The sequence below is a fragment of the Oncorhynchus gorbuscha genome, linkage group LG20, assembly GCF_021184085.1.
Source record: "Oncorhynchus gorbuscha isolate QuinsamMale2020 ecotype Even-year linkage group LG20, OgorEven_v1.0, whole genome shotgun sequence".
NCBI classification, from domain to species: domain Eukaryota; kingdom Metazoa; phylum Chordata; class Actinopteri; order Salmoniformes; family Salmonidae; genus Oncorhynchus; species Oncorhynchus gorbuscha.
Window position 1 is genome coordinate 16,164,985 of NC_060192.1, and position 27,787 is coordinate 16,192,771.

At 43.4% G+C, this 27,787-nt stretch overlaps 1 protein-coding gene across 1 annotated transcript; it reads left to right on the forward strand.

Annotated features, from left to right (window-relative positions):
* Positions 1-8,900: 8,900 nt before the first annotated feature.
* Positions 8,901-27,764, forward strand: LOC124006698 (ras-related protein Rab-14-like). Its single transcript, XM_046316780.1, has 8 exons — positions 8,901-9,214; positions 17,411-17,469; positions 19,063-19,116; positions 20,247-20,424; positions 21,259-21,325; positions 23,962-24,049; positions 25,993-26,023; positions 26,130-27,764. Exons 2-8 carry the CDS (start codon positions 17,418-17,420, stop codon positions 26,308-26,310), a joined length of 651 nt encoding a protein of 216 aa, XP_046172736.1. The 5' UTR covers positions 8,901-9,214; positions 17,411-17,417; the 3' UTR covers positions 26,311-27,764.
* The last annotated feature ends 23 nt before the right edge of the window (positions 27,765-27,787 follow it).

Consider the following 27,787-nt stretch of genomic DNA (forward strand, 5'->3'; position numbering starts at 1 on the left):
ATAAAGAGAGAGGATTGCTGTCAGGCCAAGCTGATCTCCCACCTTGTGCACGGGATTCTGTAGGCCAAATACAGGTGTACGAAGGTCCAGTCTCATGAACAATCCCCTTAGGCCTAATGGATTTGTATCACTAAGCTGCACGACACTCACTTGAAAGTAAGTCAGGCCATTTAGGAGTTGAGACTGGGTGATGGGAGGAAAATGAACTCATTAACTCAATAGGCAAGTGATCGGTAGGCATGATCCAGGGATGGGTATTTTGTACGTTTGTCAACTCCTCGTGATGTTCTCTATCATGGACCTGAATTACATAACCTGACAATCATTGCTATATTTTTGTTTACTTTCATAGCTGATTCATAGAAAAAGAAACACCCTATCAAAACAGTTCAGATGTGAAGTGGGTGTGAACTGGGTGTAGTTAATATTGGTCATCAGCATAGAGATTCATTCTATGTAATTCTATGGTCATGGGTGTCTGTTTCTACTACTCTGGGACCAGACGGAGACAGGGCTTTTAGCGTGAGATCACAAGCTTACCGAACAGACAGACAACTCGGAATATAGCATTGGCTACTAAGGGTGAGTCATGGTTAAGTACAAGCCTGTGAGGTGTCACTGTCAACATGAGAACGAGACAGACTCCAATATGACTGACAGAGAACACCATCCCAGCAAGAGATCAGAGCAATTTAGACATTGACTTTTGAGGAGCTCTTTCTTCACTCAGTATTGATATTACATAACAAAGCGTGAGGTTTTACAGGGCAATGGTCTAAATATATTTATACATTTATTGAACCTTTATTTAACTAGGCAAGTCAGTTAAGAGCAAATTCTTATTTACAATGGCGGCCTAAGACAGAGTGGGTGGCTCTCCATGGCATCATTTACCCCCAGCAATAAGCTATGGCTTCAGACAAAGTCAAACAATAGATAAATATAATAATAATAATAATATATGCCATTTAGCAGACGCTTTTATCCAAAGCGACTTATAGTCATGTGTGCATACATTCTACGTATGGGTGGTCCCGGGGATCGAACAAACTACCCTGACGTTACAAGCGCCATGCTCTACCAACTGAGCTACAGAAGGACCATATGCACTGAATACAACAAGTGTAGACCTTACCGTGGAATGCTTACTTACAAGACCTTAACCAACAATGCAGTTCATGAAGAAGAAAATATTTACCAAGTAGGCTGAAATAAAAAAAGTATTATTAAAAAGTAACACAATAAGAATAACAATAACGAGACTATATACAGGGGGCACCGGTACCGAGTAAGTGTGCAGGGGTACAGGGGGTGAAGTGACTATGCATTGGTAACAAACAAACAGCGAGTAGCAGCAGTGTACAAGATGGGGGGTCAATGTAAATTGTCAGGCGGCGATTTTTATGAATTGTTCAGCAGTGTTATGGCTTGGGGGTAGAAGCGGTTGAGGAGCCTTTTGGTCGTGGACTTGGTGCTCCGGTACCGCTTGCCGTGCAGTAGCAGAGAAAACAGTCTATAACTTGGGTGACTGGAGTCTCTGACAATTTTCTGGGCATTCCTCTGACACCCCCTATTATTTACAGTTGAAGACGGAAGTTTACATACACTTAGGTTGGAGTCATTAAAACAAGTTTTTCAACCACTCCACACATTTCTTGTTAACAAACTACAGTTTTGGCAAAGCTGGTTAGAACATCTACTTTGTGCATGACACAAGTCATTTTTCAACAATTGTTTGAGTGTATGTAAACTTCTGACCCACTGGGAATGTGATGAAAGAAATCAAATCTGAATTAAATCATTCTCTCTACTATTATTCTGACATTTCACATTTTTATAATAAAGTGGTGATCTTAACTGACTTAAGACAAGGAATTTTTACAAGGATTAAATGTCAGGAATTGTGAAAAACTGAGTTTAAATGCATTTTGGTGTATGTAAACTTCTGACTTCAACTGTAGGTCCTAGATGGCAGGAGGATTAGCCCCAGTGATGTACTGGGCCGTTCGCACTACCCTTTGTAGCGCCTCATGGTCAGATGCCGAGCAGTTGCCATACCAGGCGGTGATGCAATCAGTCAGGATGATCTTGATGGTGCAGCTGTAGAACCTTTTGAGGATCTGGGGACCCATGCCAAATCTTTTCAGTTTCCTGAGGGGGAAAAGGTTTTGTCGTGCCCTCTTTACGACTGTCTTGGTATGTCTGGACCATGATAGTTCATTGGTGATGTGGACACCAAGGAACTTGAAACTCTCGACCCGCTCCACTACAGCCCTGTCGATGTTAATGGGGGCCTGTTCGGCTCGCCTTTTCCTGTAATCCACGATCAGCTCTTTTGTATTGCTCACATTGAGGGAGAGGTTGTTGTCCTGACACCACACTGACAGTTCTCTGACCTCCTCCCTATAGGCCGTCTCATTATTGTTGGTGATCAGGCCTACCACTGTTGTGTCGTCAGAAAACTTAATGATGGTGTTGGAGTCGTGTTTGCCCGCGCAGTCATGGGTGAACAGGGAATACAGGAGGGGACTAAGTACACACCACTGAGGGGCCCCAGTGTTATGGATCAGCGTTTCAGACGTGTTGTTGCCTACTCTTACCACCTGGGGGCGGCCCATCAGGATGTCCAGGATCCAGTTGCAGACGAAGGTGTTTAGTCCCAGAGTCCTTAGCTTAGTGATGAGCTTCGTGGGCACTATAGTGATGAAAGCTGAACTGTGGTCAATGAACAGCATTCTCACATAGGTGTTCCTTTTGTCCAGGTGAGAAAGGGCAGTGTGGAGTGCGGTTGAGATTGTGTCATCTGTGGATCTGTTGGGGTGGAATGCGAATCGGAGTGGGTCGAGGGTGTCCGGGAGGATGTTGTTGATGTGAGCCTTTAAAAGCACTTCATGGCTACAGACGTGAGTGCCACAGGGCAGTAATCCTTTAGGCAGGTTCTCTTCGCTTCCTTGGGCACAGGGACTATGGCGGTCTGCTTGAAACATGTTGGTATTACAGACACGGTCAGGGAGAGGTTGAAAATGTCAGTGAAGACACTTGACATTTGGTCTGCGCATGCTTTGAGTACACATCCTGGTAATCTGTCTGGCCCAGCGGCTTTGTGAATGTTGATCTGTTTAAAGGTTTTGTTCACATCTGCTACCGAGAGCGTTATCACACAGTCATCCAGAACAGCTGGTCGTCTCGTGCAGGCTTCAGTGTTGCTTGTCTCGAAGCGAGTATAAAAGGCATTGCAGATGTAGATGCTTTTATAGTGAAAGCAAATTATAATGATCTGTTGCCCCTTTGTTCCTAATGTTTTTTGTAAGTATGGAATATTGGCAAACATAAAAAAACAAAGAATACATAATAGCTTTTTTGTGATGTGAGTCCCATTGCTTCAAAGCAACTTTGACATTTCCTCGCTCCTGTGTAGTCGATGCTGCTGCAGTATTATGGATGCAACATCCCATAGGGTGCACGCTAATAAGTTGACATATCTGCTGGCGCACACTAATAAGATGAGATGTCCCCTCTCCTCTCTAGTCCATGGATTGCACTGCTATTTCTGTAACATCACAGGTTCACACTAACAATTTGACATGTCTACTGGTGCACACGAATAAGTTTACATATCTACCAGTGCACACTGACAAAGTGATACGTCTTCCCTTTCTCCTCCCTAGTCAATGGGTTGCAGTGCTATGGCTGTAACATCATCCAGGGCCAGAGGTACGTGGACATTGGCTGCACCAACCCAGAGGTCCTCACCTGCACACACTCACACAAGGGCTTCAAGCACCGCTTCTGCATCAAGACAGAGAGCAGTGAGTCTGTTTCTCATGTTCCTGAACTAATGACTGTCTCAATCAATGCCTGTCTTCATCTCCAGTCCCTCCCTTCCATAGACCTTCTCCTTCACAGTCTTCTCTGTCTGTTAATTAATGTGTTTGTGTGAAAGAACCCTGTAATGTCAATATGTAGAAAGTCTATTGACCCTCATTGTGCAGAACATGTAGGTTAAACAGGAAGAAATCCCCTAACTTCTCCTCTGCACTCTTTAGCCATACTATTGTACGCCAAAAGGGCAAGATCTTATCTCGATGTGAAGATTCCATGGCATCTTGCTACATAGCTACAACGAGGGCTTTATTCCACCAAATTTGTAAATAACGGTCAGTCACTCCTGCAAGTAAAATCAACATAGAGACGACGGACTGCCATACGTAATATTAAATACTTGATGGAGATCTGCTGACATCCATGCATGTAAGATCCAGCTGTTCTGCTGTTGACAGCTGAAGGAGCCACTCACGTAAAGGGCTGATGTGGCACTGTTTTCTATTGGTTCAGAGAAATAATGGGGTCAATGAATGCTAAGATGGGATGCAGGATCCCTTTAAACAGCATCTTGGGGATCATCTAGAACTGTTCTTCACTTTAATCCCATGGGCACAACTCCGACTGGTCCGGCGGCTGCTATTTCATAACCAGCTTAGCGTCCCACTCCCCTCGCTTGTCCCCAGCTGGGAGATTTGTCTGATGCGGCTGTTCCCCACCTGGACTGTATCCACCGCCCAGCTGTCACTTTCTTAAGACTGACGGGGGATTTATGGCTCTTGTTAGACAAAAGTGGTCTGCTCTGACTTAAAGAGAGCATTGATGTGGGTGTTTTTTCTCAAGGGTTGTAGAAGGTTTACCTACCAAATTTTATGGAGTGTTTGATGGCTTGGCTGGATGCCCTTATGTAGTTGTACAATAACAACTTCCAATCAACAGCCAAGGTTGAACTTTTTATCTCTGAGTTACAGACATGCATATTTTTCAATCTATTGTACACATACAATGTGTCCTCCTAAGCAACCATTACATTCAATCAGTAAACACAGTTTACCACAAGGAAAATGGAGAGATCTGATGATGTAATTCCATTCTATGACAGCATCCCTCTCTGCACTCTTTTGGCTCTCAAGGACTTCAACACACACATGAATACACTGGCATTATTTGCTTCTTTTGCCTCTTTCCTGATGACCTCACCATCTACTTGTCACTCTTCTCTGACTTCCTGTCATTTCAGCGGCCCTGGGAATTGTCCTGACCAGTGGATGTGCCACGTCAAGACACTGCCAGCAACATGAGCTGCCTGGAGTGCGCATCCACTGCTGCGCCTCAGACCTATGTAACAGTACCCCCTGCTGTCGAGCAAGCATATTGCATTACATCTGCGCCCTGGCAAGCCTGCTGCTGCTGAGGTTGTGGTTGTGATATGAGGTCACAACTTGTACAGGGACTCAACAATCGATCAAATACAAAGATGGAACTCGGGATAAACCATCTATGAATGACACTTTACATAGCTAGTTCTCAGTGTCTCTTCTCAGCTCCACATGTTCAGAGTCTTTGAGGAGGGTTGTACAACACATACATCAGAGCAATGTGCAATAGCAGCTTTTGTGACAATGACTTTACACTGGACAATAGCATTGTGGAATGAGTGATCTGGGGGATTAATTGGCAGCTGTGACATTCTGTATTTATTCAAATTGATATCATCTTAGTCCTAATCATCAGTACTGCTTCAGTTGCTTGTAAAGCGTAAATCTTAACTTATGTGGGTTATGTTTATTCAGGGTTAAACCCTAGATAATACAGTAAAATAAGGTTCAACGTAAACCTGTTTTGTTTATTCCGTTTCCTTGGAGATGCACGCTGCATGTTGCTTTTATTTCAGATTGTAAAAACGTACAAAATAATAGTACAGTGAACGCATGTAATGTTGTGAAATAGTGTATTAAAATACTTAGTCATACCATGTTCTCTATCCTGTACTATAACATACACACTTATATATTGTTACTTAGTAACCATGGTATAGATGCTATCTAAAACATTGGTCTAAATAATTCATGCAACTGAGATGAAGATGCCCACAGAGAGACTAAAAAGAAGACTGAAAAGTTACTCTTTACATGGCAAGGTAAGTAACCTACAATTCATCCCAGAAAAACCATCACCATTTTTTTGTGAGACTTGTGTTGTTCTATGCTTCCATCTCATAGCAGTTACGTCCAAGTTAGGATGTCTTTACATCCCCTGGGCACTAGATGTCTTCTGTGAGGGAGTTAGGAAGTTCATACACAATCATGAGAAATATATCAAGTGAGAAAAGGCAAGGTGGGCACATTCAAAAGGTGTTTTCTGTGCACGAAAAATAAAGTATTGTGTTGATTTTATGACAACTGATGCAATTCTGGTAGGAATTGTACTTTCACTTAACAAGGCCAGTCAGTGAAGAACTAATTACTATTTACAATGATAGCCTACCGGGGAATAGTTGGTTAACTGCCTTGCTCAGAGGCAGAACGACAGATTTTTTATCTTTACAGCTCGGGGGTTCGATCTAGCAAACTTTCGGTTACTGGCATAACGCTCTGACCACTAGGCATACTGCCGCTAGCCCCGACGTTCTTATCACAGTCTGATTTATTAGGCAACTATCATTTTTATTTATTTATTCAAGCTTTTATCAGGCTTTTATCATACTGAGACCAAGGTCTATATAACAGTGAGCCCGGAATTACATACATTACAGGAAATACACACATCAAAATATAAATACAAAATGCAAGCAGAAAGTAAAACATGGTCATAAAAAGATAACACGTTGTATTTATTATGGATCCCCCATATTCATCAGTAATAAGGTCTTCAATCAGCTTTATGAATTACCCTACAGGCATCAAAATATAAAATGTAAGAAAATGTTGAAGATTGTTCCACAAATAAGATGCAAGAAAACTAAACGCTTATTTACCTAACTCAGTAGAGACCAAGGGAATTTCCAGAGTTAGCCATCTCTAAGACCAGGTGTGGTAACTCGCATGTCTAAAATTTAGTAAAGATGTTAGGTACAATGGAATTGTACGGAGCCCTTTTGGAAAAGTGCTTTATAAATGAAAACATACCAATGTATCAACATATGTGACATCAAATGGCCTATTTATTGCCTTACCCCCTCACGCCATTTGCACATACTGTATATAGACTTTTTTCTATTGTGTTATTGACTGTACGTTTGTTTATTCCATGTTTGTGTTGTTGTTTGTGTCTCACAGCTTTGCTTTATCTTGGCCAGGTCGTAGTTGTAAATGAGAACTTGTTCTGGCTTACCTGGTTAAATAAAACATTACCAAAAAAAAGACAGCCACCGAACTTTCTGGTAGAGAATGCAGTGATGAGTACTAAAATTGTAGCAGGTAATAAAGCGCAGTGCACTACGAAAAACTGTATCTAAGGGCTTTGATGAAGTGGCAGCTGCGTTCAACACCATAGAGCCCACAATGCTCATCACTGAGATAAGGACCCTGGACTAAACTCCTCCCCCTGCAACTCGATCCTGGACTTCCTGAAGGGCTGCCCCCAGGTGGTAAGGTTAGGCAACAATACACCTTCCACACTGATCCTCAACACCGGGGCCCCTCAGGGGTGCGTGCTTAGTCCCATCTTGTATTCCCTGTTCACCCACGACTGGATGGCCAGGCACAACTCCAACAGCATCATTCAGTTTGCTGACGACACAACAGTGGTAGCCCTGGCAGTGTGGTGCCAGAACAACAACCTCTCCCTCAATGTCAGCAAGACAAAGGAACTGATCGTGGACTACCGGAAAAGGAGGGCTGAACAGGCCCCCATTAACATCCTTGGGGCTGTAGGGGAGCAGGTTGAGAGTTTCAAGTTCCTTGGTGTCCACATCACCAACAAACTATCATGGTACAAACACAACAAGACAGTCGTTCGCGCCTGGTTCGCACCCAGGTATGGGCGAGGGGACGGTATACGGTTATACTGTTACAAGTGCGTACGGCCAAATACATCACTGGGGTCAAGCTTCCTGCCATCCAGGACCTATATACAAGGCGATGTCAGGGGAAGGCCCAAACATTTGTCAAAGACTCCAGTCACCCAAGTCATAGACTGTTCTACATTTACATTACATTTAAGTCATTTAGCAGACGCTCTTATCCAGAGCTCTCTGCTACTGCACGGCAACTGGCACCGGAGCCCCACGTCTTGGTCCAAAAGGCTCCTTAACACCTTCTACACCTATTTCTATAGAAGAAGCCCATTTAACTCATCAATATTATTTTTAAAAGACAGTTTTTCATCTATCCAGATGCACAGATAAGCAGGGACACGATCAATGTGGACACCATCCAAAGTACATATGATTAAATGGTCAGAGTTATGTGCTCAAGAGAACAACATATACTTAACCTGCATTCAATACTAATTTCAGGTCAATAAAGTTTTATGTTATACAATGAAGGCAGACTGTAGGTCAGATAGAGCCTGGTCAACCGTGGGGCCAATAGCATACACAACAGTATCATCTAAATACAAGTGCAGGTTACACAAGTGGAAGTCGATATTGTTAATGTAAACAGTAAAAAGCACAGGGGCCAGAATTGACCCCTGCGGGACACCTTTCTTCATATCGAGGAAACCTTATTTAACACCATCAGTAGATACAAATTGACTCCTGTCAAGTCATTTTTAAACAAGTTACATGCAGCATGAAACCTTCCCTCCATAGCCTATTCCATATCAACAAAAGAGAATTGGGTCTGATAGCCTCTGAGGTTTACAAAATAGATAATCTTATTGTTAATGTGTCTGGGTGTGAATCATAAAGAAAATACATTTGATCTACAAATCATAAGTCTAGTTATGGAATATGTTGTAGTTGGCTTAGATCCCATTCCCAACACAGGTCTTTCTTTATAAATATTCCTAGTGTGGGGCCACAACAAAAGGACCAGCAATTAAATATATAGTACTGTACTTTGACACTGATGGTAGAATATTAGGTTAGTCTACTCGCACACATGTATGCTGAGGCCGTCGGATGCAGCACTGTCATCACACCGACCAAAGCATAAGTGATTCTTCATGCCACAAAACTGTTTAACATCGGCGACACTACCTATCGCGTCCAATACATTGATGATGATTTTTCAGTTTGCGCACTTCATTGCGCATTTATAATTAGTGCAAACAGCGCAAATCGCCCCATATGCATTGCCCTTTGTCCCAGAAGCCACACAACAGAAGGAAAAACCCTGTGCAGTGCAAGCAGCCATCTTGGACAGGCAGGCAAGGTAGATACTTCAGCCAGGATAACCTGCAGATCTCTTCTGAAGAGCCCAAGACATTACATCGACAATTTCCGGTAAGAATATAAACATAATATAGGAGTGTTCGTATCCACATATAGCTGACACATTTGTAAAACTTTGAACCTTCTGTGTTACAAATTATAGTGGCTAGCTAGCAGCAAGCTACTACGCTAATATAGTTAAGTTAGCGGCTAGCTAGCCAACGAGTAAAGTGTCTACTAGCTAATGTTATCTATCTTGCGCTGTGTAATATATTACCATTCTTCACAGGCACTCGTGGTTTTGTCTAGCCATTGTGGATCTAGCCAGGTGTCTGTCGTTTTGGGTAACAGGCCATTGCTTTTGAGCTAACGTTGGCTAACTACTGTAGTATCCGAAATAGTAACGTTACGCTGGCTAGCTATCATTTGTTGGCCCCAACATTTCGCCTAACTTAGTTATCAAGGCTCATGTCATGGTAACGGTATTCCTCCCTTTAGGTCGACACGGCTTAGCTACCTGTTCGCCAATAAATGATGACACATGTATTGTGGTTATCTAGTTAGCCAGTTTAGCCTGTTTCCAGCTAGCTAGTTAGCTAGCAGGTCAATGGAGATGGCTAATGTTAACTAGTCTAGTACGTTATGGTCATAGCTGGACATTTAACCATTTAACACACACCTGTCCCAACTTCACTGCCAGTACATTTTACAATTCATTATTTTAGAGTCCCGTCTAAACAATAAACCAATATGCTAGCTTTCTAAACAGACTATTGCCACAGTTTGTGTTGATAGCATCAGCTAACTAACGTCGTTGGCCAGTAGATCGAGGCTTTGGGGTGTTGTATTCGTAGGTAATTAGTTGATCAACCTTTTCATCTCATGAAGCTAGCTATAGTCAGATGTGTGCTTTAACTGTCATGAGCAGTTAGCTAGATTATGCCCTCCCACTAGCCTACACTGTCACAAGCCAACTGTATTGTTCTGAAATTGTGGCGTTCATTCACCCATTAAAAGGTCCAACGCTGCCGTTTAATCTCAATATCAAATCATTTCTGGGTAACAATTAAGTACATTACTGTCATTGTTTTCAATTTAAGTTGTAAAAAACAAACAAACAATTTCTCAAGCTTAAATGTTGCCAGGAGTGGTCTGATTGAGGGGTCTAATGCAGGGTTTCCAAAACTCTGTCCTGGGGCCCCACTAGGTGCATGTTTTGATTTTTGCCCTAGCACTACAAAACTGATTCAAATAACCAACTCATTATCAAGCTTTGATTATTTGAATCAGCTATGTTTGGGAAACCCTGGCCTAATGGAATGGACATGTAACCTAAAAACTAGCTCTTATTGGCAGAGAGGAGGGCACACTCTCTTTGTTATTTGTCTATTAACTTATTCTGCCTGGCAGGCAGGCCAACCCAATTTCATAGTGTGGAAATATATTTAAAACACAGGAAAATTACATTTTTTTACTGCACAGGCCCTTAGTTTAAAAATGTATAGTACAGTTGCTGTTTAGCTCAGCCAGCTATCCAGTAATGACATAGATGACACAGCATGCATCCATATCTAGGCCTTGTCTCGGGCCAGCCTTTACTGTCAATCACTGAAATATTTATTTGATATAAGAATGAGGCTTTGATTAGGATGGGATATGAATGTATTCATGTAGATGTGTCATCACCTGAGATACTCCTCTCCTCTGAGCTGAGGCATTTGGTATTTTCTTGACCTTGAATTTTACTTTGGAAACATATTCCCTTAAAATGGCGGATCACACAGTGAAAGAAATACACTGTATGTGCACTGATTGAACCCAAGTTTTACAATTGATTTGTCCATTCCATCTCTGCCTTTGGTAATGGTGATCACAACCCAAATGCGCTTCTGCAATTTACAGCAGGAATTTGTTTGTATAGCAGCATAGCAATATGACAATGAGGAAAAGAAAAAATAGCCCAGATGTACAGTATGTGACACCAATTATATTTGTTCAACAACAGGAAGTGGATGTGATAAGGTGACAGCGCTCTGTTTTATGAATCAGTGCTAGTGTATGGAGAAGTGCTGAGACTGCAGTCTGGTCACATGCTCTCAATCACACTCTCCTTGGATGTATACTTCTCCAGGGCCTCGTTTGGGGAAAAAGGGAATTATTCCTATAATTTACCCAAAGAAGGAGTAGCTCTAGTGTGTACAGCTCTAGTAGGCCTATAGCTTTCGCCTTATGGAAAAACTCACACGAGTCTGGAGGCACCACATGACAGAGGGTCATGTGAGGGGAGCAGCAAGGCAGGCTGTGATACTAGTGCACGTCCCGGTCAGTGTATCAAATCCCTTATTGGAGCTTATCCCACACGCTAACTACATGACTTCCCTTACCACCTCAACTGTCTTTCTACTTGTTTACTTCTCTACTGTACTCTCGCTGCACTTTGTTTTTCAAGCAGGCAGAGCTGGAATGGGGAGTGGGGCCATTTTGTTGTAGGCCACTTCAGGGGAGTGGCACCCAAGGGTCTCTGACCAACCCCATGCCAAGAGGATGAGGTGACGGGGACACCTTGACCTGGAATTAACCCCCTCCGATGATTAGCACAAATTCATTCAATTCTGGAAGATGATCCTAAATATCAGTCTTCCGTGATTAGTTTACTCAATTTGCCTCTTTATATCACAATGTGAGCGTCCCTAATTCACCCCTCTTTCTTCACCCGGACTGTTCTCCATTAACACTCCTCTTCTTCACCTTCTCCCATCTTCTCTCAAGTCAACCCACCCCAGCTCTAGCCTGAGGCATTTGTCATAGTACTATATTGTTTAGCAGGAAAACTTGGTCATTGAACAGCAGGCCACATCATGTGTTTTTCTGGTTTGCACCAGGCTCTATTGCATAGCCATTTTAATCTCCAACATCTGGTTTAACTGCAATGCATTTATAATTGCTGTGTACTGAACCACAGACTTAAGAGAAACTTCTCAGATAGAGGGAAACATTCTCTAGAGATGATAACAGATAGCCTAGTCACAATTAATCGCAAGTTAGAAGACTTGTATGTGTAGGCTATTATTCAGGGTGATTGATTTGTAATCAGATCCCATTGTTCCCTTGTGCCTTCTACTTGCATTACAGATGTCCACTCTCGGCTATAGTGTGAGACTGAATTACTGACAAGTGAATTATTTGAATCGATCTTGAGAATGCCCTCTCTCTTCCTGAAAAGTTGATGCTCTTATGTGAAGTCAGATCATGTATTCATAAACAAGGCTGATTTCAATTTGAGACTATATTTAATCCAAGCATTTGTTTGAATATTTTCAAATGTAAATGACTGTATGTGTGTCTATATTCCTGATTATCACCCATCCTTTCTTATAGACTATGGAATAGACTATAATACCATATAAGCAGCAATGGATAATAATTCAGAGAGGTGTCTGCTATAAATAGCAGGCAGCTTCTAACAGCGATGCCTGATCGTCTCTTTATATACAGTAGCAGTCAAAAGTTTGGACACACCTACTCATTCAAGGGTTTTTCTTTATTTGTACTATATTCTACATTGTAGAATAATAGCGAAGACATAAACACTGAAATAACACACATGGAATCATGTAGTAACCAAAATAAGTGGTTAACTGTGCCTTGAATTCTAAATATTACATTTTACATTTACATTTAAGTCATTTAGCAGACGCTCTTATCCAGAGCGACTTACAAATTGGTGCATTCACCTTATGACATCCAGTGGAACAACCACTTTACAATAGTGCATCTAAATATTTTAAGGGGGGGTGAGAAGGATTACTTTATCCTATCCTAGGTGTTCCTTAAAGAGGTGGGGTTTCAGGTGTCTCCGGAAGGTGGTGATTGACTCCGCTGTCCTGGCGTCGTGAGGGAGTTTGTTCCACCATTGGGGAGCCAGAGCAGCGAACAGTTTTGACTGAGCTGAGCGGGAACTGTACTTCCTCAGTGGTAGGGAGGCGAGCAGGCCAGAGGTGGATGAACGCAGTGCCCTTATTTGGGTGTAGGGCCTGATCAGAGCCTGGAGGTACTGAGGTGCCGTTCCCCTCACAGCTCCGTAGGCAAGCACCATGGTCTTGTAGCGGATGCGAGCTTCAACTGGAAGCCAGTGGAGAGAGCGGAGGAGCGGGGTGACGTGAGAGAACTTGGGAAGGTTGAACACTAGACGGGCTGCGGCGTTCTGGATGAGTTGTAGGGGTTTAATGGCACAGGCAGGGAGCCCAGCCAACAGCGAGTTGCAGTAATCCAGACGGGAGATGACAAGTGCCTGGATTAGGACCTGCGCCGCTTCCTGTGTGAGGCAGGGTCGTACTCTGCGGATGTTGTAGAGCATGAACCTACAGGAACGGGCCACCGCCTTGATGTTAGTTGAGAACGACAGTTTGTTGTCCAGGATCACGCCAAGGTTCTTAGCGCTCTGGGAGGAGGACACAATGGAGTTGTCAACCGTGATGGCGAGATCATGGAACGGGCAGTCCTTCCCCGGGAGGAAGAGCAGCTCCGTCTTGCCGAAGTTCAGCTTGAGGTGGTGATCCGTCATCCACACTGATATGTCTGCCAGACATGCAGAGATGCGATTCGCCACCTGGTCATCAGAAGGGGGAAAGGAGAAGATTAATTGTGTGTCGTCTGCATAGCAATGATAGGAGAGACCATGTGAGGTTATGACAGAGCCAAGTGACTTGGTGTATAGCGAGAATAGGAGAGTGCCTAGAACAGAGCCCTGGGGGACACCAGTGGTGAGAGCGCGTGGTGAGGAGACAGATTCTCGCCACGCCACCTGGTAGGAGCGACCTGTCAGGTAGGACGCAATCCAAGCGTGGGCCGCGCCGGAGATGCCCAACTCGGAGAGGGTGGAGAGGAGGATCTGATGGTTCACAGTATCGAAGGCAGCCGATAGGTCTAGAAGGATGAGAGCAGAGGAGAGAGAGTTAGCTTTAGCGGTGCGGAGCGCCTCCGTGATACAGAGAAGAGCAGTCTCAGTAAATAAATCTGATCATCCGTTCACCTGCTCTGCGTCTCACAAAGACACGACAGTTGGAACCAAATATCTCAAATTTGGACTCATCAGACCAAAGGACAGATATCCACCAGTCTAATGTCCATTGCTTGTGTTTCTTGGCCCAAGCAAGTCTCCTCTTCGTATTGGTGTCCTTTAGTAGTGGTTTCTTTGCAGCAATTCAACCATGAAGGTTGGATTTGTGCAGTCTCCTCTGAACAGTTGATGCTGAGATGTCTGTTACTTGAACTCTGTGAAGCATTTATTTGGGCTGCAATCTGAGACTGGTAACTAATTAACTTATCCTCTGCAGCAGAGGTAACTCGAGGTCTTCCTTTCCTGTAGCGGTCTTCATGAGAGCCAGTTTCATCATAGCCTTTGATGGTTTTTGCTACTGCACTTGAAGAAACATTCAAAGTTCTTGAAATGTTCCGTATTGACTGACCTTAATGTCTTAAAGTAATGATGGGCGGTCGTTTCTCTTTACTTATTTGAGCTGTTCTTGCCATAATATGGACTTGGTCATTTACCAAATGGGGCTATCTTCTGTATTACCACCCCTACCTTGTCATAATGCAACTGATTGTCTCAAACGCATTAAGAAGGAAATAAATTCCACAAATTAACTTTTAACAAGGCACACCGGTTAATTGAAATGCATTCCAGGTGACTACCTCATGAAGCTGGTTGAGAGAATGCCACGAGTGTGCAAAGCTGTCATCAAGGCAAAGGGTGGTTACTTTGAAGAATCTAAAATATATGTTGATTTGTTTAACACTTTTTATGGTTACTACATGATTCCATGAGTGTTATTTCAATGTTTATGTCTTCGCTATTATTCTACAATGTAGAAAATAGTAAAACATAAAGAAAAACCCTTGAATGAGTAGGTGTGTCCAAACTATACATTGAAAAATCTTATATATAAAATATATTTTGATTTAACACTTTTTTTTTGGTTACTACATGATTCCATGTGTGTTACTTAATAGTTTTGATATCTTAACTAATGTTCTACAATGTAGAAAATAGTGAAACAATAAAGAAGCCCTGTAATGAGTAGGTGTCCAAAATTAACTGCTACTGTAGTTGTAGTTAGTTATAATTCTAACCCATATGAATGAATGTCGCTCAGCATAAAGGCAACAGGTGGGTTGTGTGGGTAGCTGGTATCTAGGGATACCAATTACTTAGGGCCTAGACCTGTGTGTTTCCATGCAGTATCTAGCCAGACTGTTAAGTGGAATTTAAAGGTGCTACTTGTCCTCCCTTGGGTACTCTTGTGAAATGACACCTGCTAATGGTTCTGACAGAGCCTCTGTATAATGGACTCGGGAGACGCAAGGAAACGCTATCCCTCTTAAAACCTCTCCTCTTCTACAGCCTAATGTAACATCCTCCTTTCATTTGAGATTAAAAGGAGCTGTGCACATATGATGCAATTTCCTGAATGTGAAGTCTAATGAAATCGCTTGCCTCAAAGTGACACAACACTGCTGGGGATGTTGGCTGCCTGTACTTGCTGTATCGATGACACAGTTGGCTAGAAGCCTCATATTTATCTGAGTGTATCATAGAAAATAGCTGCTTATTTTCTATGCAGATCGTCGTTGTTCTTTTTAATGATGTTCATACACACACCTCAGTCTGCCCGGGACCATGGACCTAAGCCTTTGCTGTTGTGGAGAGTATAGCCTTGTCCCCCCACTGGCTAAGCACAGGACAAGGCTAATGCTTACCATTCAATTTAAACCTCTCTGTTTATGCCGACATCTGTCTGAGTTCTCAGAGCAGTTGTAGCGTGAGGTTTGTGATGCAGAGAGAGGAAACGCGCCATTGAACATGGTACATAATGGTGATGATCAACCAACCCGACATAAACACCCATTTGGTCCTATGCACTTGTTTTTGTTTTAGCTTCCGTTGTGTGAGATTAGGCTACATCGAGAGAAGTTCTCTATCTTCATCTTGATGAAAACGAGTGGCTAAGCGATTATTTGATTAATGAGCCTCTCAGAATGATAACATCCATATTGTAATTGGTGGTTATTCATCCTCTAACTAACCCCATTAGTTAATGGCTGCTGGCCTGAAGATCATAATGGAAACTTCAAATTGTAGGTGCATCTCGGGATAGTAATACAGAGGAGTCTGGAGTCTGGCTCTGCCCCGTCTCCACTTGTTCCAGTCCGTGGTACTGTTCTGAATAAGATGGCTTCTTGGAAGAACTCTCCTGACAGGCCCTGTCCATCAGTGTGTGTGATCTTTGATCACCCTCCCTGTCTGATTTAAAAAATAATAATAATAATAATTTGCAGCCTCCCTCCCCTTTTAGGTCTCTTTTCCTCAGCCTAGCTAAGAGTCAAATCCTGGTTGGTTTCTCTTCTTACACATCCTGCCCACAGGGTGCGTCCTAATAATCTTTCCTTTCTCCTGAAGTGTACACTCGTTCACCACTTCCCACAAATCTAAACGCGTTGGATTGGTGGAGGCATGAGCTAGAGCTAGTTTCCACCATGTTTCTTATACCAGAAATGTCCTTTCAAATCAGTGAAGGGAAGTGAAAAAGTGTGCACTTTGGGAGGAAGGAGAGATAATTGGGACCTTTCCAGTGATAGCTGGGTGAAGCTTGACTTCTTCATGCTGATTTGATGGACAGACATCAGTTGAGTTTGGCCCTGCAGGTTAATATCCGATATTGGAGTTACTAATACGTTGACTCTATGTGGTCAGATCCATCGCTATCAGATGGTTTCAGCTCTTCCAGCTGGGTTGAGTCCTACCCATATGTTTGAGAGGTCCGTGCTCCTGGGCCTGCTGTCTAACTGAGAAATCACATGACAGGAATCCTGAGACATCAGGAATTATTCATACTACCTAGAATAATGTTTTAGTTCTCATACAGCACACCAGCTGCTCAGTCTGTCTAGTACGGTCTGAGACATGGTGACATCATTCTTTACTGAGCATGTTGACCAATTCACAGGCCCATGCTATCTGCCAGGCATAATGTTGTAGTTTAATGTTATGGAGTGCCAGTGGTCGAGCAGCGAGATGCAATGTTTCAGTTGACTAAGTGTGTGGTCAAACCAAGCACTGTACAATTAAATGGGATAGTGAGTGATGTCGACAGACAGAATTCAATGATAATGTGTGGTTTCTGCATGATGCCCAGCTAGAGTCGGTTCATAGACAGCACCCTGATTCTTTCTCTGACTCACCTTGAGCCTTTCTCTCTCTTTCAGAGTCACGATGGCCACCGCACCGTACAACTACTCCTACATTTTTAAATACATCATCATCGGTAAGTGAGGCCCGAGCATGTGTGTTGACTGGATTGGAATGGAGGCCTGTTTGTTTGTGTGTACAGTGCTGTATGTAGGTCACCCATTGGTTGCAGTTAGCACACAGCTCACTGAGATGCTACAAGCACTGAAAGAGCACCAATCACGAGACTAGAACCGTAGCTCAGGAGTTGGTTCTGGTCAGGTCATGTGGTCAAGATTACTCCAGGTCTCAACCATGACCCCATTACAGCAGATTCCTTTTGATTCGGTATGTGGGTCGCCATCTCTGTGGTTTTTTTTCATCAATAAATGTTTTCCCCGGAAGCTAGCCTAAGCAAAGCTAAATGGTTTGTGTTCTAATGACATACTGTACCGACAATGTGCTCGTCACAGTGTTATTAATGAACTTAAATTGGTCTCCTGTTTGATTTAAATTACCAACAGAAGCAATGAGCGTACAATAACCTTGTGCATTGTTGGTGCATAGCCCAGGCCAAAATGTTCTGAGTTGTGGTGGTAGTTTTATCTTGTTGTGCATTCCACTCTTCCCCTTCGTCTATTTTCCAACCAGTTTGGCACCTCAAAATAGGGAAGTTAAATCTCCATATCTCTCCAACTCCCTGGAGCTTGTTTACTCTGCTGCGTTGAGGCCTTTAAAACCCCCACCTCAATGTCAACTTTGTGGACTTGTTTGACAACTGCCAAAGGCCCCCTCTTGTTTGCTGTCTGTTACCTAGACATTAATGTGGTCATACACACACACACACACACACACACACACACACACACACACACACACACACACACACACACACACACACACACACACGTCACTTTAGCTCCGTAGCTAGAGCAGACATTCGTATATAAGCCTTAAAGGTGCAATATGCAGAAATCGCTCCGCTATTTCCTGGTTGCTAAAATTTGAGTAGTTTGCCGAATTTCAGTTTGACAAAACAAACAAGTATTCAGAAATATTGTACCATCTAAACTGCTGTGACATATATTTTCAATAACTACAAATATTGTATTATTCAGCTGTTTGAACAAATGTACAAAACCGACTGCAGAAGACGCAAGAATGGGAAGCCTAGAACTAGCACACAGAACAGATCTACTGCTTCTTAGACTTGCTTTCAATAAGAATGACAGATCTATGACTCACATTTCTATGTGAATTTGGTCGGAACACCCAAAACGTTACATATTGCAGCTTTAAAATGTAAATAAAATGCTCTGCTCTCCTCCACTAGAGGTGACCATGCCAGCTATTAAGACAAAGCCCTGCAGGCCTGTTCATGCTGCCTCTTCAAGCGCCCTCCATATGTGTAAAGCACACAACTGGCAACCACCATAGCATTCTGTTAACAATGTCCGAGGGGGAGAGGGAAGGTGCTATTTCTGTGTTACAACCAGAGTTGTTCCTGGTCAGACCGAGTGGTCAGTGAAAACAAATCCCTTCATAGGAAAATATGAAACAAGTTGTATGTCTGTGTGTTTTTTGTCCTCTCCGTCTTGTATGTAATGTTAATATTTGAACATGGATCCTGACACATCTCTCTCTCTCTCTCTCTCTCTCTCTCTCTCTCTCTCTCTCTCTCTCTCTGTAGGGGACATGGGGGTAGGGAAGTCATGTTTGCTTCACCAGTTCACAGAGAAGAAATGTAAGTACATCCCCGGCTCCCCACTGACTCCAAACAGACACCCCCCCATCTCACGCAGGCTGTAGGAATGGACTGTTTCACTTTAAATCCCCTCTGACGACTTCAGCTCATTGAGAAAGGGGAGAGTGTGGGTGCCACTTTGAAATGTGTGTCTGCTTCATGTTATTTGTGTGTGCTTTCTCAGCTGTAGCCTCAGTCAGTTCACGATAACACCCAGGCGTTTGAATGCATTTTAATGGCATTATTAGCAGGCAGCAGTAAATGCAGATGCTCTGCTCCTCATTCATCTATTTAGCATCGCATCCTGCATGGCCCGTAGACTTGGGCTCGGAACAGGCAGCTGCTTTGTGAGTGCTGAATGCCAGGTTTGAAGACTTCCTCCCTGTCTCTGGTTAAGATTGAAATGCAAGTGGTAAAAACCAACTGATCTGCCAGTCTGAAATGGATACTCAACCCAACCCACCTGCAATCTCTGTTCCCTCACAATGGAGGTGATGAAGTGCGTGTATACGGTCAAGGGTGCACCTGTTTTCTCTGTGTGGTTGGATGTGTTTGTGACTGTGTGGAAAGATGCGTATGTATATGGGTGCTGTTCAAGTTGGTTCTAGCTGTGCCACTGGCAGGCTGTTCTATATGGTAGGGAGAGGAAAGAGATTGTGCAGGGGAAGGAGGAGGTGTAGTAACAGTAAATAGAGTAGAGAGCAAGTTAATCACAGCAGTCTGACACTCCGGAGAGGAGGAAGGGAGAGCGAGAAAGGGAGGCAGGCTGCGGGAAGGTCGACTGAGTCAGACTTCCGTGATGGGAGATGTAGTCTGTGAAGAAGATGCGAAGCAAGAGGTTTCACCAATGCATTTCTATGGGCTTACTTTGTCCCGACACTTGTCGTCTGCCTTCCCCGCCTTTGGGAAATGACTCTCATTGTTTGGGCGGAGACACGAGCATCTCGTCATTATTTTCAGATCTCTGATGTAGTTCACTCCCCAGAGTCTCTTCATGTCTATTGACAAAGTGACAATACTCTGTTTTTGATATTTATTGAATTCTGTGTGTTATAGAGGAATGTTGCCTCCTTGGATTCCTCATAGCTATACTGACGATCTATTCCTTTCCCCACCTCTCGCTCCTCCAGTCATGGCGGACTGCCCCCACACGATCGGCGTAGAGTTTGGCACGAGGATAATCGAGGTGAGCGGTCAGAAGATCAAGCTGCAGATCTGGGACACGGCGGGCCAGGAGCGCTTCAGGGCCGTCACGCGTAGTTATTACAGGGGGGCCGCGGGCGCACTCATGGTCTACGACATCACCAGGTACGCGCACACACACACCGACGTGCCCAAACCTTAATGCTCCAGGTAGAAGCTGTCTGTAGGCAAAGAGCTACGGTCAAATTACCCTTCCCCAATCCAACTCAAACCATACAGAAAAGAAGAAAAAAAAACTTTCCTCCGATAAGCATCAAGGGCCAACTTCATCCTACTCCCACCTAGTCCCCTCAGCTTGTTCTACAATACACAACCCACCCCGTTAGCTGTACTAGTCAGATTGCTCTCGGTCTGTAGGCCTATATGTCTGTGTGGGAGACAAAGGAAAGGAAAAGGGGCAGATGGCCCTCTCTTCCTGAACGAACATGGTGTCTGCATCCTGTTGCCCTTCCCACCTTCCTCCCCCAAACTGTGAGAATGTATCAGTGGCCATCTAAACTAACAATGGAATGTGTGTCTCCTCTCATAGAAAGCATAGGCTCAGAGTAAAGCTTTAAGTAGTGCAGTATTTCTATATTGTAGTTTTCCCACTAATAGTAGTTGGTGTCTATGCAGCATATTATTGCCTCTGTTTTATGAATTGGGATTCGATTGCTCGTTTGTTCCCTAGCCATATTGACACCCGTGTCTCGGACTGTAAGAACTGTTGTCAAAACTGAATCAGTAAGTGATATCAGAAAGTTTATTCTATTAGTGAAAGGATATATATAGATACAGACCCAGGAACATTTCTCCATTCGTCACGGCCTCTCCTTTGGTCCCACTTATGATGTGGCACACTCGGTTTTGTCCCGACCTGCCACCAGGTTAACTAACTCCCACTCGTCTGCTAAATCACTTAAATGTAAATGTAATGTCTTCCCTGTGTGTGTTCCACAGGAGAAGTACGTACAACCACCTCAGCAGCTGGCTGACTGATGCCAGAAATCTGACCAACCCAAATACTGTGAGTATGGTTTCACACTGCTCAACTCCAGCTGCCTGTCAAACACACTGTGTCTGGTTGGATGTACTACCAAGTAGTTACTCCTTCTTGCATTCTCTCATCTAATGCTCTTTGTGTCTCTGCTGTATTCCAACGCAGCACACCCAAGTGTGTATGATTGATGCCCCAGAGCCCCATCCATCTCTAAATTGCATTTTGACTATATGATTATGGCCAAATCACGCTGCTTTCATGTACAGATTAGAATATGCGTTTAGCTTGCTTATACAACGTCAACATCGTAAACTCACTCAGACTGTCTGCTTGTTTGTACCCGAAGACCACAGTCTCCCGTTGGAAAATGGGACATGACTAGTGCCCAGATGCATTGGAAGTTGTATATTCATTGGAGGTCAACCAACCGGTTATGATTTTTCAACGCTGATACCGATACCGATTGGAGGACCAAAAAAAGCTGTTTTTAATTTTTATATATATATATTTGTAATAATGACAATTACAACAATACGGAATGAATAATGCACACTTTTATTTTAACTTAATATAATACATAAATAAAATCGATTTAGTCTCAAATAAATAATGAAACATGTTAAATTTGTTTTAAATAATGCAAAAACAAAGTGTTGGTGAAGAAAGTAAAAGTGCAATATGTGCCATGTAAAAAAAAGCTAAAGTTTAAGTTCCTTGCTCAGAACATGAGAACATATGAAAGCTGGTGGTTCCTTTTAACATGAATCTTCAATATTCCAGGTAAGAAGCTTTAGGTTGTAGTTATTATAGGACTATTTCTCTCTATACAATTTGTATTTCATATATACCTTTGACTATTGGATGTTCTAATAGGTACTTTAGTATTGCCAGCCTAATCTCGGGAGTTGATAGGCTTGAAGTCATAAACAGCACAATGCTTGAAGCATTGCGAAGAGCTGCTGGCAAACGCAGTAAAGTGCTGTTTGAATGAATGCTTACGGGCCTGCTGCTGCCTACCCCCGCTCAGACTGCTCTATCAAATCATATACTTAATTATAATATAATAACACACAGAAATACGAGCCTTAGCTCATTAATATGGTCAAATTCGGAAACTAGCATTTCGAAAACAAAAAGTTTATTCTTTCAGTGAAATACGGAACCGTTACGTATTTTATCTAACGGGTGGCATCCATAACTCTAAATATTGGTGTTACATTGCACAACCTTCTAATTACATAATTACATAAAACTCTGGCAAATTAGTTCGCAACGAGCCAGGCGGCCCAAACTGTTGTATATACCCTGACTCTGCGTGCAGTGAACGCAAGAGAAGTGACACAATTTCCCTAGTTTAATATTGCCTGCTAACATGAATTTCTTTTAACTAAATATGCAGGTCTAAATAAATATACTTCTGTGTATTGATTTTAAGAAAGGCATTGATGATTATGGTTAGGTACATTCGTGCAATGATTTTGCTTTTTTCGCAAATGCGCTTTTGTTAAATCATCCCGTTTGGCGAAGTTGGCGGCCCAAACTGCTGCATAAACCCTAACTCTGTTGCACAGAACGCAAGAGAAGTGACACAATTTCCCAAGTTAAAAGAAATTCATGTTAGCAGGCAATATTAACTAAATATGCAGGTTTAAAAATATATACTTGTGTGTAGATTTCTTTTTTCCTTTTTTTTTCTCCCCAATTTCGTGGTATCCAATTGTTGTAGTAGCTACTATCTTGTCTCATTGCTACAACTCCCGTACGGGCTCGGGAGAGACGAAGGTTGAAAGTCATGCGTCCTCCGATACACAACCCAATCAAGCCGCACTGCTTCTTAACACAGCGTGCATCCAACCCGGAAGCCAGCCGCACCAATGAGTCGGAGGAAACACTGTGCACCTGGAAACCTTGGTTGGGTGTACAGCGCCCTTAACTTGGTTGGGCGTACAACCTGCAGTACAGCGCCCTTAACCACAGCGCCACCCGGGAGGTCCGTGTATTGATTTTAAGAAAGGCGTTGATGTTTATGGTTAGGTACACATTGGTGCAACGATAGTGCTTTTTATGCGAATGCGCTTGTTAAATCACCTGTTTGGCGAAGTATGCAATGATTCCATGATAAATTAACGGGCACTGCATTGATTATATACAATGCAGGACAAGCTAGATAAACTAGTAATATCATCAACCATGTGTAGTTAACTAGTGATTATGTTTTGATTGATTGTTTTTTATAAGATACGTTTAATGCTAGCTAGCACCTTACCTTGGCTCCTTGCTGCAGTCGCATAAACAGCTAGTCAGCCTGCCACGCAATCTCCTCATGGAGTGCAATGTAATCGGCCATGATCGGTGTCCAAAAATGCTCATTACCGATTGTTATGAAAACTTGAAACCGGCCCTAATTAATCGGCCATTCCGATTAATCGGCCGACCTCTAATATTAATATCTGTATCTTTCACGGTGTGGAGCCGATACAGTATTGCTGAATCCTTTTCTCCCACTGGTGCAATGTTCTGTAAGAGCTCACGCTCAGTGAAGTGTGTGAGCTGTTTCGTATGTCGTTTTCTGACTATAAGTGAGTGAGTGAGGATGCTACTGCCACTGTGTTAAATGTGTGTGGTGCCTGGAGGACTGACCGACTCATTCTGTCCTCCCACAGGTGATCATTCTCATAGGTAACAAAGCAGATCTGGAGGCCCAGAGAGATGTCACGTATGAGGAGGCCAAGCAGTTCGCTGAGGAGAACGGTGAGACAGGGAACACCCTCAGGCTCAATGAGAGGGATGATGGGAGAGGAGTAACTCGCATCAATCTGTCTCTCTCTTCCACCCTATCTGAATGGCTGTGAGAATGCCCCCAGGCCCCCCAATTCTCACAAGGTGATTGGAAGGGGGAGTGTGAGGGAGACCAAGAGAGAAGAGACTCCTCCATATAGGGAGAGATGGAGAGTTTGAGAAGTAGCAACTCGTCTCTGATTGAGAGGGTGAAAGAGAGTAAATGGAGCATACATTCAGGTACAGAGGGAGAATGCAAAAGAGGTGAACGCTTAAGTGAGGACACATTCATAGAGAGCGAGTGAGAGACGCTATATACAGTACCATTCAAACGTTCGGACACACCTACTCATTCAAGGGTTTTTATTTTATTTTTACCATTTTCTACATTGTAGAATAATAGTGAAGACAAACTATGAAGTAACACATATGGAATCATGTAGTAACCAAAAAGGTGTTAAACTAATCAAAATATATTTTAAATTCTTCTTTGCCTTGACAGCTTTGCACACACTCTCATACATGCAGGAGTTCCCACACATGCAGAGCACTTGTTGGCTGCTTTTCCTTCACTGTGGTCCAACTCATCCCAAACCATCTCAATTGGGTTGAGGTCGGGTGACTGGAGGCCAGGTCATCTGATGCAGCAGTACATCACTCTCCTTCTTGGTCAAATAGCCCTTACACAGCCTGGAGGTGTGTTTTGGGTCATTGGCCTTTTGAAAAACAAATGATAGTCCCACTTAGTGCAAACCAGATGGGATAGCGTATCGCTGCTGAATGCTGTGGTAGCCATGCTGGTTAAGTGTGCCTTGAATTCTAAATAAATCACAGACAGTGTCACCAGCAAAGCACCATCACACCACCTCCTCCATGCTTCACGGTAGGAACCACACATGCGGAGATCATCCGTTCACCTAGTCTGCATCTCACAAAGACACGGGTCCAGATTTTGCAGCTCTTTCAGAACATGGGCTATCTGGATTTGGGTGATGGAGAAATGGGGAGGCTTGGGTGTGTTGCTGTGGGGGGTGCAGGGCTGTTGACTGGAGTAGGGGTATATAGGTGGAAAGCATGGCCAGCCATAGAAATATGCTTACTGAAATTCTCAATTATAGTGGCTTTTTCGGTGGTGACAGTGTTTCCTAACCTCAGTGCAGTGGGCAGCTGGGAGGGTTGTGCTTTTATTCTCCATGGACTAGTGTCCCAGAACTTTTTTGAGTTTGTGCTATAGGATGCAAAATTCTGCTTGAAAAAGCTAGCCTTCGCTTTCCTGACTGCCTGTGTATATTGGTTTCTAACTTCCCTGGAAAGTTGCATATCACGAGGGCTAACAAGGCACACCTGTTTAATTGAACTCCATTCCAGGTGACTACCTCATGAATCTGGTTGAGAGAATGTCAAGTGTGCGCAATGCTGTCATCAAGGAAAAGGGTGGCTACTTTGAAGAATCTAAAATTATATGTTGATTTAACATTTTCTTGGTTACATGATTCCATACTGTATGTGTAATTTCATAGTTTTGATGCCATCACTATTATTCTATAATATAGTAACAATGGAGTAAAACCCTTGAATGAGCAGGTGTCCAAACTTTTGACTGGTACTGTATACAAAGAGAGGGAGGGAGTTTTTTTTAAATATTTTTTTTAATCCAGTCAGATAAACACTCCAAACAGCCTACCCGACCGCTCTGGGGGCGTCCTCACGGTCCTAAAGCACACTGTTGTCTCGTTTTGTATGACATACCAATGATAAAAGTGGGGTGACAATAATGCATTTACAGAATGTAGGGGGGGACATGTCTTGTGAAAGTTGCACCCCTGAGCATAGGTATGAGTAAGGAGGATGGTTGGGGATCTGTAATTTTCTTCTGCAGTAGTCTGACTCCATCTTGTGTCCATTCCTTGTTACAGGTCTCTTATTCCTGGAAGCCAGCGCAAAAACGTAAGGCGTAGGCCACTGCCTGCTTTTACCTCACATTTGGTCTGAAATGTGCTGAAATGCTTTGTGTTCCTAACCGGTGTGACTGACTGTGTCTGCCTCTGCCCAGGGGTGAGAACGTGGAGGATGCCTTCCTGGAGGCAGCTAAGAAGATCTACCAGAACATCCAGGACGGCAGTCTGGACCTGAATGCTGCAGAGTCTGGTGTCCAGCACAAGCCCTCCGCACCCCAGGGAGGCCGGCTAATAACCAACGAACCACAGCCCCAGAGGGAAGGCTGCGGCTGCTAATGACCAACGCCTCTCTGTTCTCATCCTCCCTCCATCTCCCCCACCCCACTCCACTGGGGCTGCATGAGTGCGGGGCACGGGTGGGGGGAGGGAATGAGGGATGGGCTGAATGGGAGTGTACCTCTCTATGAATCTGTCATTCCTCCTCCCCCACCTTTTTCACTTTGTCTTCTTCCTCACTTCTCTCTTGTTCCCTCTCTTCGTCTGCCCCATTCAGTCCAGCTCATCTGCCATGGAAACCCAGATCCACACACATTTAATATATATAAAGACATGGGTTACTGACAAAGATAGGTAAATGTTCATAACACAACCAGAATAAATGCTTTTTAAACGTTTCCTTTTATAGCTTCTACCTATACTATATACACCAATCAAATCTCATCCACCACATCCCAAACAAAGCCTGTGTAGTCGATAACCGCCGTTGACATGAAGCTATCCAGACACACTCCCCCCGCGTCAGTCCTGCATGGTTTAATGATCTAGGACTGTTTTAAACTGAAATGGTTAGTGAAGGGATTGGTGTAGTAATGTATGACGCAGCCCCGCTACAGCTCGCTATCGGCAGTGGCAGATGTGTGTGTGTGTGTTCGGTCCAGTTGTTGAACAGGGTCTAGAGCAGTCCTTAGCCAAAGCTTTCCCCCTGGTCCTTATGGTGAAGCTCTGATACTAGACAGATATTTCATCCTGATGGTGTCGTACAGTACACCTCAGTGTGGCAACACTAGTGTAGTAGACACTTAAAGCCCAAGAGACCTGGAATTCCCCAGAATCTCCTCTACCTACATGACGTCACAGGAAAGGGTGTGCGTGGCGGGGGGGTGGGGCGGGATTTATGACTTAATGACACTTCAAATAAAACTGATCATCAGTTTCATTGCACCCCTGCCCCATATCAATACAACCTGTCCTTAACAGCATTTTCTGTGGTTTGCCTTGTTATGATTTAATGTTAAATATTTTCTTTGCTGCACTTGCTCTACATACTGCTGTCAAATTGTTTTGCTATATGGTAATATTGTAGTGGAGAACATGGAACTGGTTTAACAATGAGGAAAAAAAGACTAGGGTAGAAGTTTACCCTACTCTGAGGTGAGGAATTCAAACTGACCCCAGATCAATGCTAAGGGTCATCTTAGACCTGTCTGCACCACAGGTGTAGGGTTCTCTCTCCAGCCTGCTCTCCCCATAGGCTTGTATAACAAGACCAAGCAACACGCCCCATATTGGATGAGTGACACTCATCCCGACTCAATTTCTGTACCATAGAATAATTCCCCCAATTCGGCAGCTGTGTATATAGCTTATATATGTTGGTGACCATGCTACTTTGAGGATAAACAAACCATGCTGGCTTCGTAGAGATCTGTACAGTTGTTTGTGGGATGCTTGTATTTCGTGCTTGGGAATTGTGTAACATAGTTTCTATGAATAAATGTGTATGGACAGACTTCCTCTACTCACTATTGATACC